Genomic DNA, 14149 nt, shown 5'->3' with positions numbered 1-14149 from the left:
GGTCCGTTTAACGTGATACATTTCAGTCCTTTAGCAGGCGTTCTTATGCAGAGTTACTTGCAATCAGGTCAATTAAAGTATGTTACCTTATGTTCTGTGAGGCCTCTGCTTCCCGTCCCATTCACATGTCCTCACTTCTCACCATCTCTGACTTTCAGAAAGGCATGTCAGAGGAGAACTGGAGGGACCATGTACAGGTACGACGTGTGAAATCAGCTTCTCAATTTGCTTAGTTTAGTCTTTTAAAAACACACACAACAGGGCCCATGCATGATATAATTTCAGTATCTCCGTCATTGGTTGGTTGGTTGATTGGTGTGTGTGTTCAGTGTTCACTGCATTGACGAGTATGATCAGTCGACAGTGGCAGACGACCCAGAGCTGCAAATCCAGTTGGTTGAGTTGATGGTTAAGTATGGTGGGATGGTCAACGCTGCCCAGTGGTCACTACACTACGGTCTCCCCAAAGATCGTCTGCCGTTTGGGGTGTGGGACACACAGGAGAGCCTACCACCCTCGCTGAGGTACAGAGCTGTAGAGAGAATGAAGGAAAATAAATGTAATCTATCAGTCAATCTACGTCTCTGTTGTCCGCAGTCCACATATTTCTCATATATTCATTCATTCAATCTGCCTCTTCTTCAGGGAGGTATCTAAAGGCTGCAATGCTGAGTCGTGGGACCCGTCCCAGGCACACCGTGATAGGTTCTACCAGCTGCCAATCACCAGGGACCATGTCCACTTCCTGGAGACCGTGGAGGGGCTACAGCGCTGCAGAGACACAGTGCTACAGGTATCAATCAATCAGAGAGGTGGTTCCACAGATGACTCCTCACTGGCTTGTGTGTGTGTGTGTGTGTGTGTGTGTGTGTGTGTGTGTGTGTGTGTGTGTGTGTGTGTGTGTGTGTGTGTGTGTGTGTGTGTGTGTGTGTGTGTGTGTGTGTGTGTGTGTGTGTGTGTGTCCGACAGCACGTCATTTTAGTTTATAAAGGATCTCTTGTAGAAAACTTGCAGACTAAATCCCATGTAAGCACCTATGAAAAATGTAAACAGTGTAAAATAATAACATTTATCAAATCAAATTTTATTAGTCACATGCACGGAATACAACAGGTGTAGACCTTATTCACAACCCCAAAATATCTTCCCTCCTCTCCCCTGTTCTCCAGCCTGGTTGTATAGTAGGGGTGGATATGGAGTGGAGGGCAGGGTTCGGTGCAGTGTCTCCCCAGCAGAGGGTAGCTTTGATCCAGATAGCAGTGCCAGGCCAGGTGTTCCTGTTGGACCTGTGTGCCCATGGATTCTCTCAACATAACATCACTGTCACCTTCATCAGGAGCCTCTTCTCTGCTACCACGGTCCTCAAGCTGGGTGAGTGAAGGGATTGGTGTATATTGGATTTATTTTTGTCTTCAAAACATTTGTGGAATGGGTCTTGATATGCCTTCTGTTGTCTGTCCATGTGTCGACCAGACCTACAGTACCAGTCAACAGTTTTGGACACACCTACTCATTCAAGAGTTATCTTTATTTTTACTATTTTCTATATTGTAGAATAACAGTGAAGACATCAGAACTATGAAATAACACATGGAATCATGTATTAACCAAAAAAGTGTTAGACAAATCAAAATAAATTCAGCAAAAACTGTCAAATGCGTTTATTTTCAGCAAATTTAACATGTGTAAATATTTGTATTAACATAACAAGATTCAACAACTGAGACATAAACTGAACAAGTTCCACAAACACGTGACTAACAGAAATGGAATAATGTGTCCCTGAACAAAGGGGGGGTCAAAATCAAAAGTAACAGTCAGTATATGGTGTGGCCACCAGCTGCATTAAGTACTGTGGTGCATCTCCTCCTCATGGACTGCACCAGATTTGCCAGTTCTTGCTGTGAGATGTTACCCCACTCATCCACCAAGGCACCTGCAAGTTCCCGGACATTTCTGGGGGGAATGGCCCTAGCCCTCATCCTCCGATCCAACAGGTCCCAGATGTACTCAATGGGATTGAGATCCGGGCTCTTCGCTGGCCATGGCACCCACAGAATGAGCAGTATGGCTGGTGGCATTGTCATGCTGGAGGGTCATGTCAGGATGAGCCTGCAGGAAGGGTACCACATGAGGGAGGAGGATGTCTTCCCTGTAACGCACAGAGTTGAGATTGCCTGCAATGACAACAAACTCAGTCCGATGACGCTGTGACACACCGGCCTAGACCCTCTCCCTCCAAATAGATCCCGCTCCAGATTACAGGCCTCGGTGTAACGCTAATTTCTTTGACAATAAACACGAATCCAACCATCACCCCTGGTGAGACAAAACCGCGAATCGTCAGTGAAGAGCACTTTTTGACAGTCCTGTCTAGTCCAGCGACGGTGAGTTTGTGCCCATAGGCAACGTTGTTGCCGGTGATGTCTAGTGAGAACCTGCTTTACAACAGGCCTACAAGCCCTCAGTCCAGCCTATTGTGGACAGTCTGAGTACTGATGGAGGGTTTGTGCGTTCCTGGTGTAACTCTGGCAGTTGCTGTTGCCCTCCTGTACCTGTCCCTAAGGTGTGATGTTCAGATGTACCGATCTTGTGCAGGTGTTGTTACACGTGGTCTGCCACTGCGAGGACGATCAGCTGTCTGTCCTGTCTCCCTGTAGTGCTATCTTAGGCGTCTCACAGTAAGGACATTAAAATGTATTGCCCTGGCCACATCTGCAGTCCTCATGCCTCCTTGCAGCATGCCTAATGCACCTTCACACAGATGAGCAGGGACCCTGGGTTTTTCAGAGTAGAAAGGCCTCTTTAGTGTCCTAAGTTTTCATAACTGTGACCTTAATTGCCTACCGTCTGTAAGCTGTTAGTGTCTTTGTAACAGTATTTTTATTGGAATTTCACAATTTTCACCCATAATAAGAGATACAACAACAGAGACAAAGCAAGAAAAACAGCACTCACGTACACATACCTGCATATATATATATATATATATATATATATACATACATACATACATACATACATACGTACACCATTTTCCTCTTCCTGCTCGGCGCTTCTCTCACCCCATCACCATCATTGCGTCTCTCAATATATACATTTTAAACAAATTTACAAACAGAAATTAAACAAGAAAGCTCAGTTTAAACCAAGAAGTTAGGTTCCACACACGGAACGTACAGTGTAATTATGAAATACATAGATCACCACCATTCTAAGAGAATCCTTGTAGCATAATAGCTGATACCTCAGGTTCTAGGTCATTTAGATAAGGTTCCCATACTTTGTAGAACTGATCTGTTTTAGAATGCAATGTACATGTCAGATATTCCAGAGGCACCCATTCAAATAGTATCTTATGCCAATCTTTAATAGAAGGAACCTTATCACTAATCCACTGTAAAAGGATGTTTTTCCTCGCTGCGAAGGTAAGGATGTTGTAAAGCCTCCTCTTACCCACAGAAGTAACATGCCTACTAGGGAGACCTAACAGTAAAGAAACTGGGTCCAATTCTAGATCAACCCCTAGGATCTTTTCAATTTCTTGCAGAACACCAGACCATTATCTTTGTATTTTGGTACATGACCATAAACAATGTGTTAGGGTGCCTGTATCAGTTTTACATTTAAGACACTGAGGAGAAGAGGAAGAGGGGCTAAAAGCATGTCTGTGATTTGAGGATATATGCAATCTGTGTATTATTCTTAATTGGATTGCTCTAGTACGATTACATATAGATGTTGTTTTTGCATATCTCCAAATGTCCTCCCACCTCTCTTTGTCAATAGTAACAGACAATTCTTTCTCCCACACTTGTTTCACCCTCTGTGTTGACAGCAGAAAAGGACCTTACAGCATCATAAAACAGACTTACAGACATTTTCCTTTGTGGGAAAAAAAACGTTATTTCAATGACAGACATATCAGGGTTACCAAATAAGGTGGTGCTCTTCAGAATATGTCTTACTTGTAGGAAGTGGAAAAAGTCCTGCTTTGGGAGTCAATATTTCTCGACCATCTGCTCAAATGACAAAATCTTATCAGCAAATAAGTCATTTAGTCTGCGTATGCCCTTATTAAGCCAAAAGTGAAAGCCAGCAATCCTGGACCAAAATCTGGGTTGTTAAGAATTGGGGTAAGAGCAGAGGTTGGTTTGGACCTTCCCAGGAAGCGTTGAACTGACCTCCATACTTTGAGTGTGTTAAATGTAATGGGATTATTGCAGTGATCTTCTACAGACTTGAAACTTCTGAAAAATAAAATATCCTGTTAGGGGTATTTTGAAAGAGAAGTCTCAATGTCTACCAAATAGAGGAGTCATCGTTTGTGATCCAGTCAGAAATATAACATAGGTGGGCACACCACTGATAGAACCTGATATTGGGCAGATCCAAGCCACCCATAGAACTTGGCAGCTGCAATATTGCTATTTTAAGTCTTGGCTTGTGTTTACTCCATATAAAGGAACTTAGCCATCCATTTACATCCTTTATTACCTTATTTGAGAGTAATACTTGGATCTCTTGGATTGGGTAAAGTAGTCTAGGTAAAATGTTCATTTTCAAGAGGGATATTCTACCCAACCATGAAATCGGGAGAGAGTTCCAGCGCTCCAGATCCTGTCTTATTGTATCAAACAAGGGAACAAAATTGGCTTTGTACATTTGCTAAAATTTAGGCGTTACAAATATACCCAGATACATAAAACCTGAGGGAGACTATTTTAGGTACAGAGTGTAGGCTACCAAGTGGCATAGCCTCTGACTTAGTTAGGTTAATCTTGTAGCCTGAGAATTCAATAATATTAATAAGAGATGTAATTGAAGTCTCGGGACTAGAGATGAATATCAGGACATCATCAGCATACAAGCTTATTTTATGGTGAACATCACCAATGAGCAGCCCCTGTATAGCAGGCGTTACCCTGATGGCCTCGGCCAGTGGTTCCATAACAAGTGCAAAGAGGAGAGGGGACAAAAGACAGCCCTGTCTGGTACCTCTGTATATAGAAGCTATTTGACCGTAGCCCATTAGTAAGGACAGCAGCCTGAGGATCATCATATAAAACTTTCACCCGTTTTATAAAGTTGTCCCCCAGACCAAATTTATTTAGAGCAAAGAATAGGTAAGACCACTCCACACGATCAAATGCTTTCTCAGCATCTAGGGAGAGCACAAGACCATCCATAGCACTTTGTTGGTAGGCTTGAATTACATTAAGAAGCCGCCTGACATTGTTGCATAACTTACGGCCCTTAATGAAGCCAGTTTGGTCTCCTTTCACAATTAGTGGCAGTGAGTCCTCTAATCTTGTGGCTAAAATTTTAGAAAGCAATTTTCTATTCACATTCAGAAGGGAAATTGTTCTGTACGAGGAACAAAACTCTGGACATTTTCCCTTTTTTGAGAATAAGTGATATGTTGGCTTCTCTGGTCCTGGGGACTTACCATTTTGCAAATTCTTAATTGCGAACATGATCTCTTCCTCGGTAATAGGGGCATTAAGGAGAGACCTCTGTTCTTCGGAGATAGTAGGGAGCTCAATTTTAGAAAATAAGTTCTCCATTAATTTGGGTGCATCATTTGGCAGTTCTGAGGCATAAAGGTTTGCATAACATTTCTTAAATGAGTCATTTATAAATTTATTTTCATATAATTGATTGCCATCAGAATCAGTTATAGTGTCAATTGACTGAGAGTGAGTTCTCTTTTTAGCTAGGTATGCCAAGTACTTTCTTGGATTATCGCCATGTTCATAAAGCTTTTGCCTGACAAATCTCATTTTTCTTTTCAGCGTCCTGTGTTAGAAGAGAGTACGCTTTACAGGTTTCCCAAAGGAGCGAGGGGTTATCTGTTGATTGAGAGTTAATAGAGAAAAATGCTTTAAACTCTGTAATAAAATATGATGTGAAAATGTATTCTTTTAATGCTGAGTTTATATTTTATATTTGAGATTATTCAAGTAGCCACCCTTTGCCTTGACAGCTTTGCACACTCTTGGCATTCTCTCACCCAGCTTCAATACATAAATAAATACAAAATTCACCTGGAATGCTTTTCCAACAGACTTGAAGGAGTTCCCACATATGCTTGTTTGCTGCTTTTCCTTCCCTCTGCGGTCCAACTCATCCCAAACCATCTCTATTGGGTTGAGGTCGGGTGATTGTGGAGGCCTGGTCATCTGATGCAGCACTCATCACTCTCCTTCTTGGTCAAATAGCCCTTACACAGCCTGGAGGTGTTTTGAGTCATTGTTCTGTTGGAAAAACAAATGATACTCCCACTAAGCCCAAACCAGATGGGATGAGGTATCGCTGCAGGATGCTGTGGTAGCCATGCTGGCTAAGTGTGCCTTGGATTCTAAATAAATCACTGACAGTGTCAACAGCAAAGAACCCCCACACCATCACACCTCCTCCATGCTTCACGGTGGGAACCACACATGCGAAGATCATCCGTTCACCTACTCTGCATCTCACAAGGACACGACAGTTGGAAACAACAATCTCAAATTTGACTCATCAGACCAAAGGACAGATTTCCACCGGTCTAATGTCCAGTGCTCGTGTTTCTTGGCACAAGCATGTCTCTTCTTATTGGTGTCCTTTAGTAGTGGTTTATTTGCAGCAATTTGACCTTGAAGGCCTGATTCACGCAGTGTCCTCCTGAACAGTTGATGTTGAGATGTGCCTGTTATTTGAACTCTGAAGCATATATTTGGGCTGCAATTTCTAAGGCTGGACTCTATTGAACTTATCCTCTGCGCAGAGCTAACTCTGGGTCTTCCTTTCCTGTGGCGGTCCTCATGAGAGTCGGGATTCATCATAGTGCTTGATGTTTTTTTGTGACTGCACTTGTAGAAACTTTCAAAGTTCTTGACATTTTCCGAATTGACTGACCTTCATGTCTAAAAGTAATGATGGACTGTCGTTTCTCTTATTTGAGCTGTTCTTGCCACAATATGGACTTGGTCTTTTACCAAATAGGGCTATCTTCTGTATACCCACCCCTAACTTGTCACAACACAACTGATGTGGATCAAATGCATTAAGAAGGAAAGAAATTCCACAAATTAACTTTTAACAAGGCACACCTGTTAATTGAAAAGCATTCCAGGTGAAGCTGGTTGAGAGAATGCCAAGAGTGTGCAAAGCTGTCATCAAGGCAAAGGGTGTCTACTTTGAAGAATGTAAAATATATTTTGATTTGTTTAACAAACTTAACAAACTTGGTTATGACATGATTCCATATGTGTTATTTCATAGTTTTGATGTCTTCACTATTATTCTACAATGTAGAAAATAGTAAAAATAGAGAAAAACCCTGGAATGAGAAGGTGTGTCCAATCTTTTGACTGGTACTGTATGTTCAAGTAATTGTCCTAACACTTTAGATGCGCTTTATTGAGCTCGTCTGACATGATGTAATGAACCAATGGAATAATCCAGGCAGACTCGATGAAATACTATTTGAACCCTGGTGTGATATTACTCTGTCTGTGTCCAGGTTATGGGATGGCAGGGGACCTGAAGTGTCTTCTGGCCACATGGGCCCAGTTCTCTGAGGAACCTCTGAAGATGGAAGGAGTGTTAGATCTACTGAACGTGCACCAACAGGTACAGTACACTTCACCTCAGACCCACCTGGTCTCCTGTAGCGTGATGGCCCTAGAGAGTGTTATGTACATACTGTATATCTGACCAAACATGACCAAGAACATCTGATTATTTTCACTATCTAGCTGCAAGTTTGAGGCACGGTCATAACTACAATCAAGTTCTTCTGGGGGTATAGATTTGTATTTTTAGATGGTAGGCTATATAGGTTAAAAAGCAACAAAACTACATTTAAGCAATAATGCTTGGGGGGGGTGTGATATATAGCCAATATACCACGGCTAAGGGCTGTTCTCAAGCACGACGCAACGCGGAGTGCCTGGACACAGCCCTTAGCTGTGGTATATTGGCCATATATCACAACCCCCCCAAAGTGCCTTATTGCTATTATAAACTGGTTAGTAACTTAATTAGAGCAGTAAAAATAAATGTTTTGTCATGCCTGTGATATATATACGGTCTGATATACACGGCTGTCAGCCAATCAGCATTCAGGGCTCGAACCATCCAGTTTATAATATAAGATTATATAAAAACAGGCTGTGTTACTATAGCATTGAAAATAGGCCTCCCCTGTTCTGAAAGTGACCAGTATGCTGTATGATCCCTAGATGCAGCGTAGCACCAGCAGTCGTGGTAGCGGGGGACCTCGCGGCGTGCTGGTTGGGGAGGGCCCAGCAGAGAAGGGTCTCAGTCTCCTGGTCCAGCAGGTCTTGGGGAAACCCCTAGATAAGATGGAACAGCTGTCTAACTGGGAGAGACGACCACTGAGGACGAGTCAGCTACGCTACGCCGGTAAACCCACACACACATTCTAGTACTGCTATGCAGGCACACACACATACCAACTGTGAGATACGACCGCTCCGGGCCAGCCAGCTCCGCTACGGAGGTGTTCACACACACACATACCAACTGTGATCAGCCTGTTGTCATCTTCTTTACCATTCTCACTGTGCTCCAGAATGCCAGACACATCTCTCACGCTCTTTGTCTCTCCTTGTTCTCCTTTCTCTCTCGCTCGCCACTCTCTCTCGCTCTCTCTCGCTCGCCGCACTCTCTCATTCCTGCAAAGGCCAATTTAGGGAACTGAACTGGAGCCTCATTCCAATGTCCATACTTCCTTTCATAGCTACTTCTTAGAATGCATGCCAAATATATGTCCTCATACTTCAGTAGTATTCTAGTGTAGACATTTTAAACGCTGTCTGTCTCTGAAGAGATAAAGGGACAGACGATACTATCTCTCTCTTTTGATCTTCGGTCTTATCTTTATGGCTCTCATCTCTTCATCTTTTATTTTTTCCAGTGTTTTTCTCTCACGCCTTCTCACGTCAATCTCCTCTCTCTCTCTCTCGCTTCTCTCTAAACCTCCTCTCTATCTCTCGCTCTCTCACCTTCCTCTCTCTCGTCTCTCTCTCTCACACACTCCTCTCTCTCTCTCCTCTATCCCTCCTCTCACCATCACCTCTCTAGCTGTCGATGCATACTGCTTACTGGACGTCTACTCGGCCCTCTCTCGTGACCCAGCAAGCTTTGGGCTGCCACAGGACTTGTGCTCCATCTCCTCACTTCAGACGGAGAGGAGTAAAGAGGAGAAGAAGCGGAAAGAGGAGAAGAAGAAGCAGGCCCGGCGCCGAGGGGTCAGAGGCTAACTACAACTTCTTCACATTGACACCACTGTTGTTTTGTTTGGTTAAGGGTTAGCCAGGGTTGTCATGGCTACATTTTTTTAAAAACATCACGAAACTTGAATTCCAAGTGTGTTACTCCCTATAAAAGGTCAGGAAGTATCTCCCCATTTCAAAACATTTCTCTCTACTGAACACAACCGATGTTTAAAGCTTTCTCTCTAATATCAGGCACACCAGGAGTCAGACCCAGCCCCAACCCCAACCCTAGGCCCAGAGAAAAGCCCCCAGCTTGGGGAGGACAGTCAGAGTCCACTGCCCCCACGCATGGCTCCTCAACAACTGCGTGTGGTGTGTGACAACATGCTACAGGGTCTGGGGCGCTACCTGCGCTGTCTGGGGGTCGACGTGGTACTGCTGGAGAATACGGATGACCATAGGGTGGCTGCACAGGTAGGATAGACAGTAGGACAGACACACTGAGGCAGAAAACGGCTCAGATGATGACGCTAACTCTCTATATTTTCTTCTGTTCCTCAGTTAGCCCGAGAAGATGGACGAGTCATACTCACCTGTGGTCAGCCGTACCAGACGGTAAATATGAACTGCATGTTATAGAGTGTGTGTCTCACGTCTGTTTTTGAGCAGGGTTCTGACAATACAGTTTGTATATGCGGAGTCAGGAGATGTTCCGTGTGTGTTTGTGTGTCTAGCTGAAGTCCCAGGTGGGAGAGGGTCGCTGCATTGCGCTGGACTGCTCAGAGAAAGCCCGGGACCAGGCAGTACGAGTCCTGAAACACTTTAACGTCCAGCCAACCCAGTCGGACATATTCAGCCGCTGTCAGGTCGGTCAACAGTGTGTGTGGGTGTGATCGTTTGTACTTGTGTGTGTGCCATGGTTTCTGGTAGGAAAGTTTGGCACTGGACAAAGTGTCCGGCAAGATTTTCATTTACCGGATATTTGAGAAATTTACCAGATATTTACTTTTTAAGTTACTCTGCCATTTTGAAAGTGATGTCCACCCTGTCCTGGACTTTACCCAAATAAGTCTATGAAAACACTGTCGTTGTTAGAATCTTAACATCCCTAACAGAATTTGTGTTTATAAGCAGTTTGTAAGAATTTGCCCCTTACTCTCTGCTAGTCAACCTACACAGCTGATGGCCCATTGAATCTACACCTAAACTACACAGAACAAAATAGAAACGCAACATGCAACAATTTCTAAGATTTTATTGAGTTACAATTCGTATAAGAAATCAGTCAATTGAAATAAAATCATTAGGCCTTAATTTTTTTTAATGTATTATTTATTTTAACTAGGCAAGTCGGTTAAGAACAAATTCTTATTTACAATGACGGCCTTTACAATAACTGGCTTGTTCAGGGGCAGAACGACTCAGGGATTCGATCTCGCAACATTTTGGTTACTGGTCCGACACGCGGCCCACTAGGCTACCTGCTGCCCCTAACCTATGAATTTCACAAGACTGTGAATACAGAGATGCATCTGTTGGTCACAAGGTAGGGGTGGGTGTGGATCAGAAAACCAGTCAGTATCTGGTCTGATATCCATTGGCCTCATGCAGTTCCACAATTCTCCTTCGCATAGAGTTGATCAGGCTGTTGATTGTGGCGTGTGGAATGTTGTCCCACTACCCTTCAATGGCTGTGTGGAGTTGCTGGATATTGGCTAATTGATAATCATATATTTGACTTTGAAGTTGGAGCATATTGACTGGTATTTCCATCAATGAATATAAAGCATTATTTTACCTTTTTTTTCCTTCTCCTGGACAGTTTGACCCATCAACAATTGTATTTATTGGCTTTTCATTTTGGGGGAGGGCTAAAAGCTGGCAATAACCAGCTGCGGAAACCCTGCTACGTGCATATATGTGTGTGTGTTCACTTACATTCATTTTCACATGGACGGTTTCATCATTTCTGTCTCACTTTGAAGATGACAATCTACATAATGAAATAATTAGATAGAACACACATCTTATTTCCAGGTCACTTCCTGTTCATAACATCATGTGACTGTGGTTGTGCATTATGTCATCATAGACTTGTTTACATTATTCTTTAGGTATAATACATTATTCTTTAAGTGTTATACCTAAAGAATAATGTATTACTGTTGAACAAGGGTGTGGAACTCTTATGAACATAAACAACAGAAACATTTTGGTTGCTAGGGTGACGTGTACAGAATAAGCCAGCTCGTGGTGGTTTTCTTTAATGTATTTGCCGTGAATGATAAACAGAAATACAGTTATGACGTGTTAACAGAGTTATTTGTCAGTCATTTGTCCAAGAGGATGTCCAGTACTATACAGTATCTCTAAGACACATGTCATGTCCTGGAATGGTGGAAAGGAATTGAGTGTGTCAGGAAGTAGCAGACGGATAGAACGGCGCTGGAGACCAGTTTCCTGTAAATCATCATGTTTGAAGTGCCTACTGTGGTAATATCACTGGAACAATGGGATCTTTACTGTGTGCTGTAAACAGGAGGCGACTGCTGGGAACCGACAAGACAGACAGACAGACAGACAGACGGACTGAGCAGAGAGAGGGGTCAGCCACAGAGAGGAGGAGGAGGAGGAGGAGGAGGAGGAGGAGGGCAGAGAGGAGGAGTAGGGAGACTGAGGAGGATGGGGGAGGAGGATGGGAGAAACTGAGTAGAATGGATGTGAAGCAGAGGAAGGTGAAAATATGCAGAAAGAGGATAAATGAGATTGATAGAGAGAAAGTGAAATATGTAGACAGAGGATAAACGAGATTGATAGAGAGAAAGTGAAATATGCGGACTGAGAGGAAAAAGAGATTTGAAAGAGAGGGCCCGAGAGAGGATGAAATGGGAAAGGTAGAGGGGGTAGAAAATCCCAGAAAATGATGTTCAGACATGATTCATTAATAGCATAATCCCTTCAAGTCGTCTGTTAATTCGTTTATTTCAAATCAAATAAATCAAATCAAATCCAATTTTATTTGTCACATACACATGGTTAGCAGATGTTAATGCGAGTGTAGCGAAATGCTTGTGCTTCTAGTTCCGACAATGCAGTAATAACCAACGAGTAATCTAACAATTCCAAAACTACTACCTTATACACACAAGTGTAAAGGGATATTTGTACTCTCATAACTACAGAAGTCCATCCCTTCATGTTCTATTGGGCCAGACCTATAATGTTTTGATGTTTTCTACTTTTAAGTGTGGGAAAATAAGATATGCTTCTTATTACAGTGCCGCCGGAAAAATATTTTGACCCCTTGACTTTTTCCACATTTTGGTCTTGTTACAGCCTTATTCTAAAATGGATTAAATTGTTTTGTTTTTCTCCCTCAATCTACTCACAATACCCCATAATGGCAAAGCAAAAACAGGTTTTTAGAAATGTTTGCAAATGTGTAAAAACACAACAACAAGCCAGTCAGACCTACAGGACATATTTTAGACCAGACCTGGGTGTTCTGTCCTCCTAGGTATTGTCTCCTTCCCGAATGTGTCCTTGTCTTTAACCTCCCGTAACGTCGTAACTCGTGACTGACTGACTACTGGACAAGTATCTCCCTCCTCAATGCCTCCAGCCACCATTTGTCCAAGGCAGTTTGCCTCAAATGGTTCTGTCTCTGACCACACTGCTTTTTCTAACCCATACAGTATCTGTGGAAGCGAAAGGACCTTAGTTTAGTTTAAGAGTTGGTTTGTGGTCTGAAATATGTTAGATTGCTGCTGAAGACTCATGAAAAGCTGCTACACAAAACCACTGTCTTAAATTAAGCCAAGTGAGCAGCTTTCTTGTTCTGATCAAAATATACAATAGACTGAAATAAATACACCCTTAAAGTCCAGTTTGTTGTGTAACGTAGGCCATTGACAAACCACTTCTATATAGTCAGTGGTGAAACAGTGAAGGGAAAGGGTATGTTAAGTCATGTGAAGGCATGCGTGATACGACGGGGCAGAGGGGCTTATATTGGGAAGGAAGGGTGCGTGTCTGAGCTCTCGTAGGCACCCCTGGGGCTGGGGGTGTGTTGAAAGCCCACCCAGGGGATGTTAACCCCTTTGTTATCTGATTGTAAAGTCTTTTGATTCGCTTTGTGGTGGGTGTCTTTCTCTTGACCAGGCCTCAACTCCCACGGACACACACTCACCCTCACACACGAGCACGCACGGACACACACACAGTGGATGGGTGTCTTTCTCTTGACCAGGCCCAGTCTCAACTCCCACCAAAACCCTACTTAGCCCCTCTTCCCCGTTACACACACACGCGCGTACACACACTCACCCTCACACACGAGCACGCACGGACACACACACAGTGGATGGGTGTCTTTCTTGACCAGCCTCAACTCAGACCCCTCCCCCTTTCTGCTCCCCCGTTCCCCCTGAAAGCCTCTCTCTGGGAGGCACTAGAGGTCATTCCTGGTCGTGGACCTCCTCTATACCCCCTGTGTGGCCCATTGATACATAGCCTGACCACAGCCTGAGAGAAGACCATGTCATTTATAATCCCCTTTTTCTCTCTCTTTTTCTCGCTTTCTCTCTCTCTTGCTCTTTTTCTGTCTATCTCTCCTCTCCACTCACTTGTCTTTGACTGTTTTGAAGTTGTGTGTGCAAATGTGAGATTGGATTCCATTTTGCTTCTCTAAAAGCTGACCTTTCTACCACAGTCTTTACAAACCCAGCGATAATTCCCAACTCTGACTCTCTTCCGCAGGACTTTCATCCAAATGACACAACAGTATTTAGTGAAACGACCACTCTAACAACTGGGAGAAAGGGGTAGACTAGCTCTCTGTAACAGTAGTTTCTGAGATGAACTCAGCATGTGCTTAGATCAGATAATTGTGTCAGTCTGCCAGCCTTTGGTCTCTGTATAGC

The 14149-nt window shown here is 43.4% G+C and overlaps 1 protein-coding gene across 2 annotated transcripts in view; it reads left to right on the top strand.

Moving 5' to 3' along the window:
- Positions 1-14149, top strand: part of exd3 (exonuclease 3'-5' domain containing 3) — a 65775-nt gene that overhangs the window by 11675 nt on the left and 39951 nt on the right. For both annotated transcript variants that reach the window (XM_035783049.2, XM_035783048.2), the window contains exons 10-19: positions 159-197; positions 358-524; positions 646-793; positions 1170-1371; positions 7508-7617; positions 8229-8412; positions 9094-9260; positions 9480-9701; positions 9789-9842; positions 9962-10093. In XM_035783049.2, coding sequence (XP_035638942.1) covers positions 159-197; positions 358-524; positions 646-793; positions 1170-1371; positions 7508-7617; positions 8229-8412; positions 9094-9260; positions 9480-9701; positions 9789-9842; positions 9962-10093 — 1425 coding nt within the window. The remainder of the gene's footprint in view (positions 1-158; positions 198-357; positions 525-645; positions 794-1169; positions 1372-7507; positions 7618-8228; positions 8413-9093; positions 9261-9479; positions 9702-9788; positions 9843-9961; positions 10094-14149) is intronic.

This window comes from Oncorhynchus keta, chromosome 12 (genome assembly GCF_023373465.1).
Source record: "Oncorhynchus keta strain PuntledgeMale-10-30-2019 chromosome 12, Oket_V2, whole genome shotgun sequence".
NCBI lineage: Eukaryota > Metazoa > Chordata > Actinopteri > Salmoniformes > Salmonidae > Oncorhynchus > Oncorhynchus keta.
The sequence above is the reverse complement of the archived record's forward strand: the minus strand, read 5'-3'. Positions and strand labels throughout refer to the sequence as shown.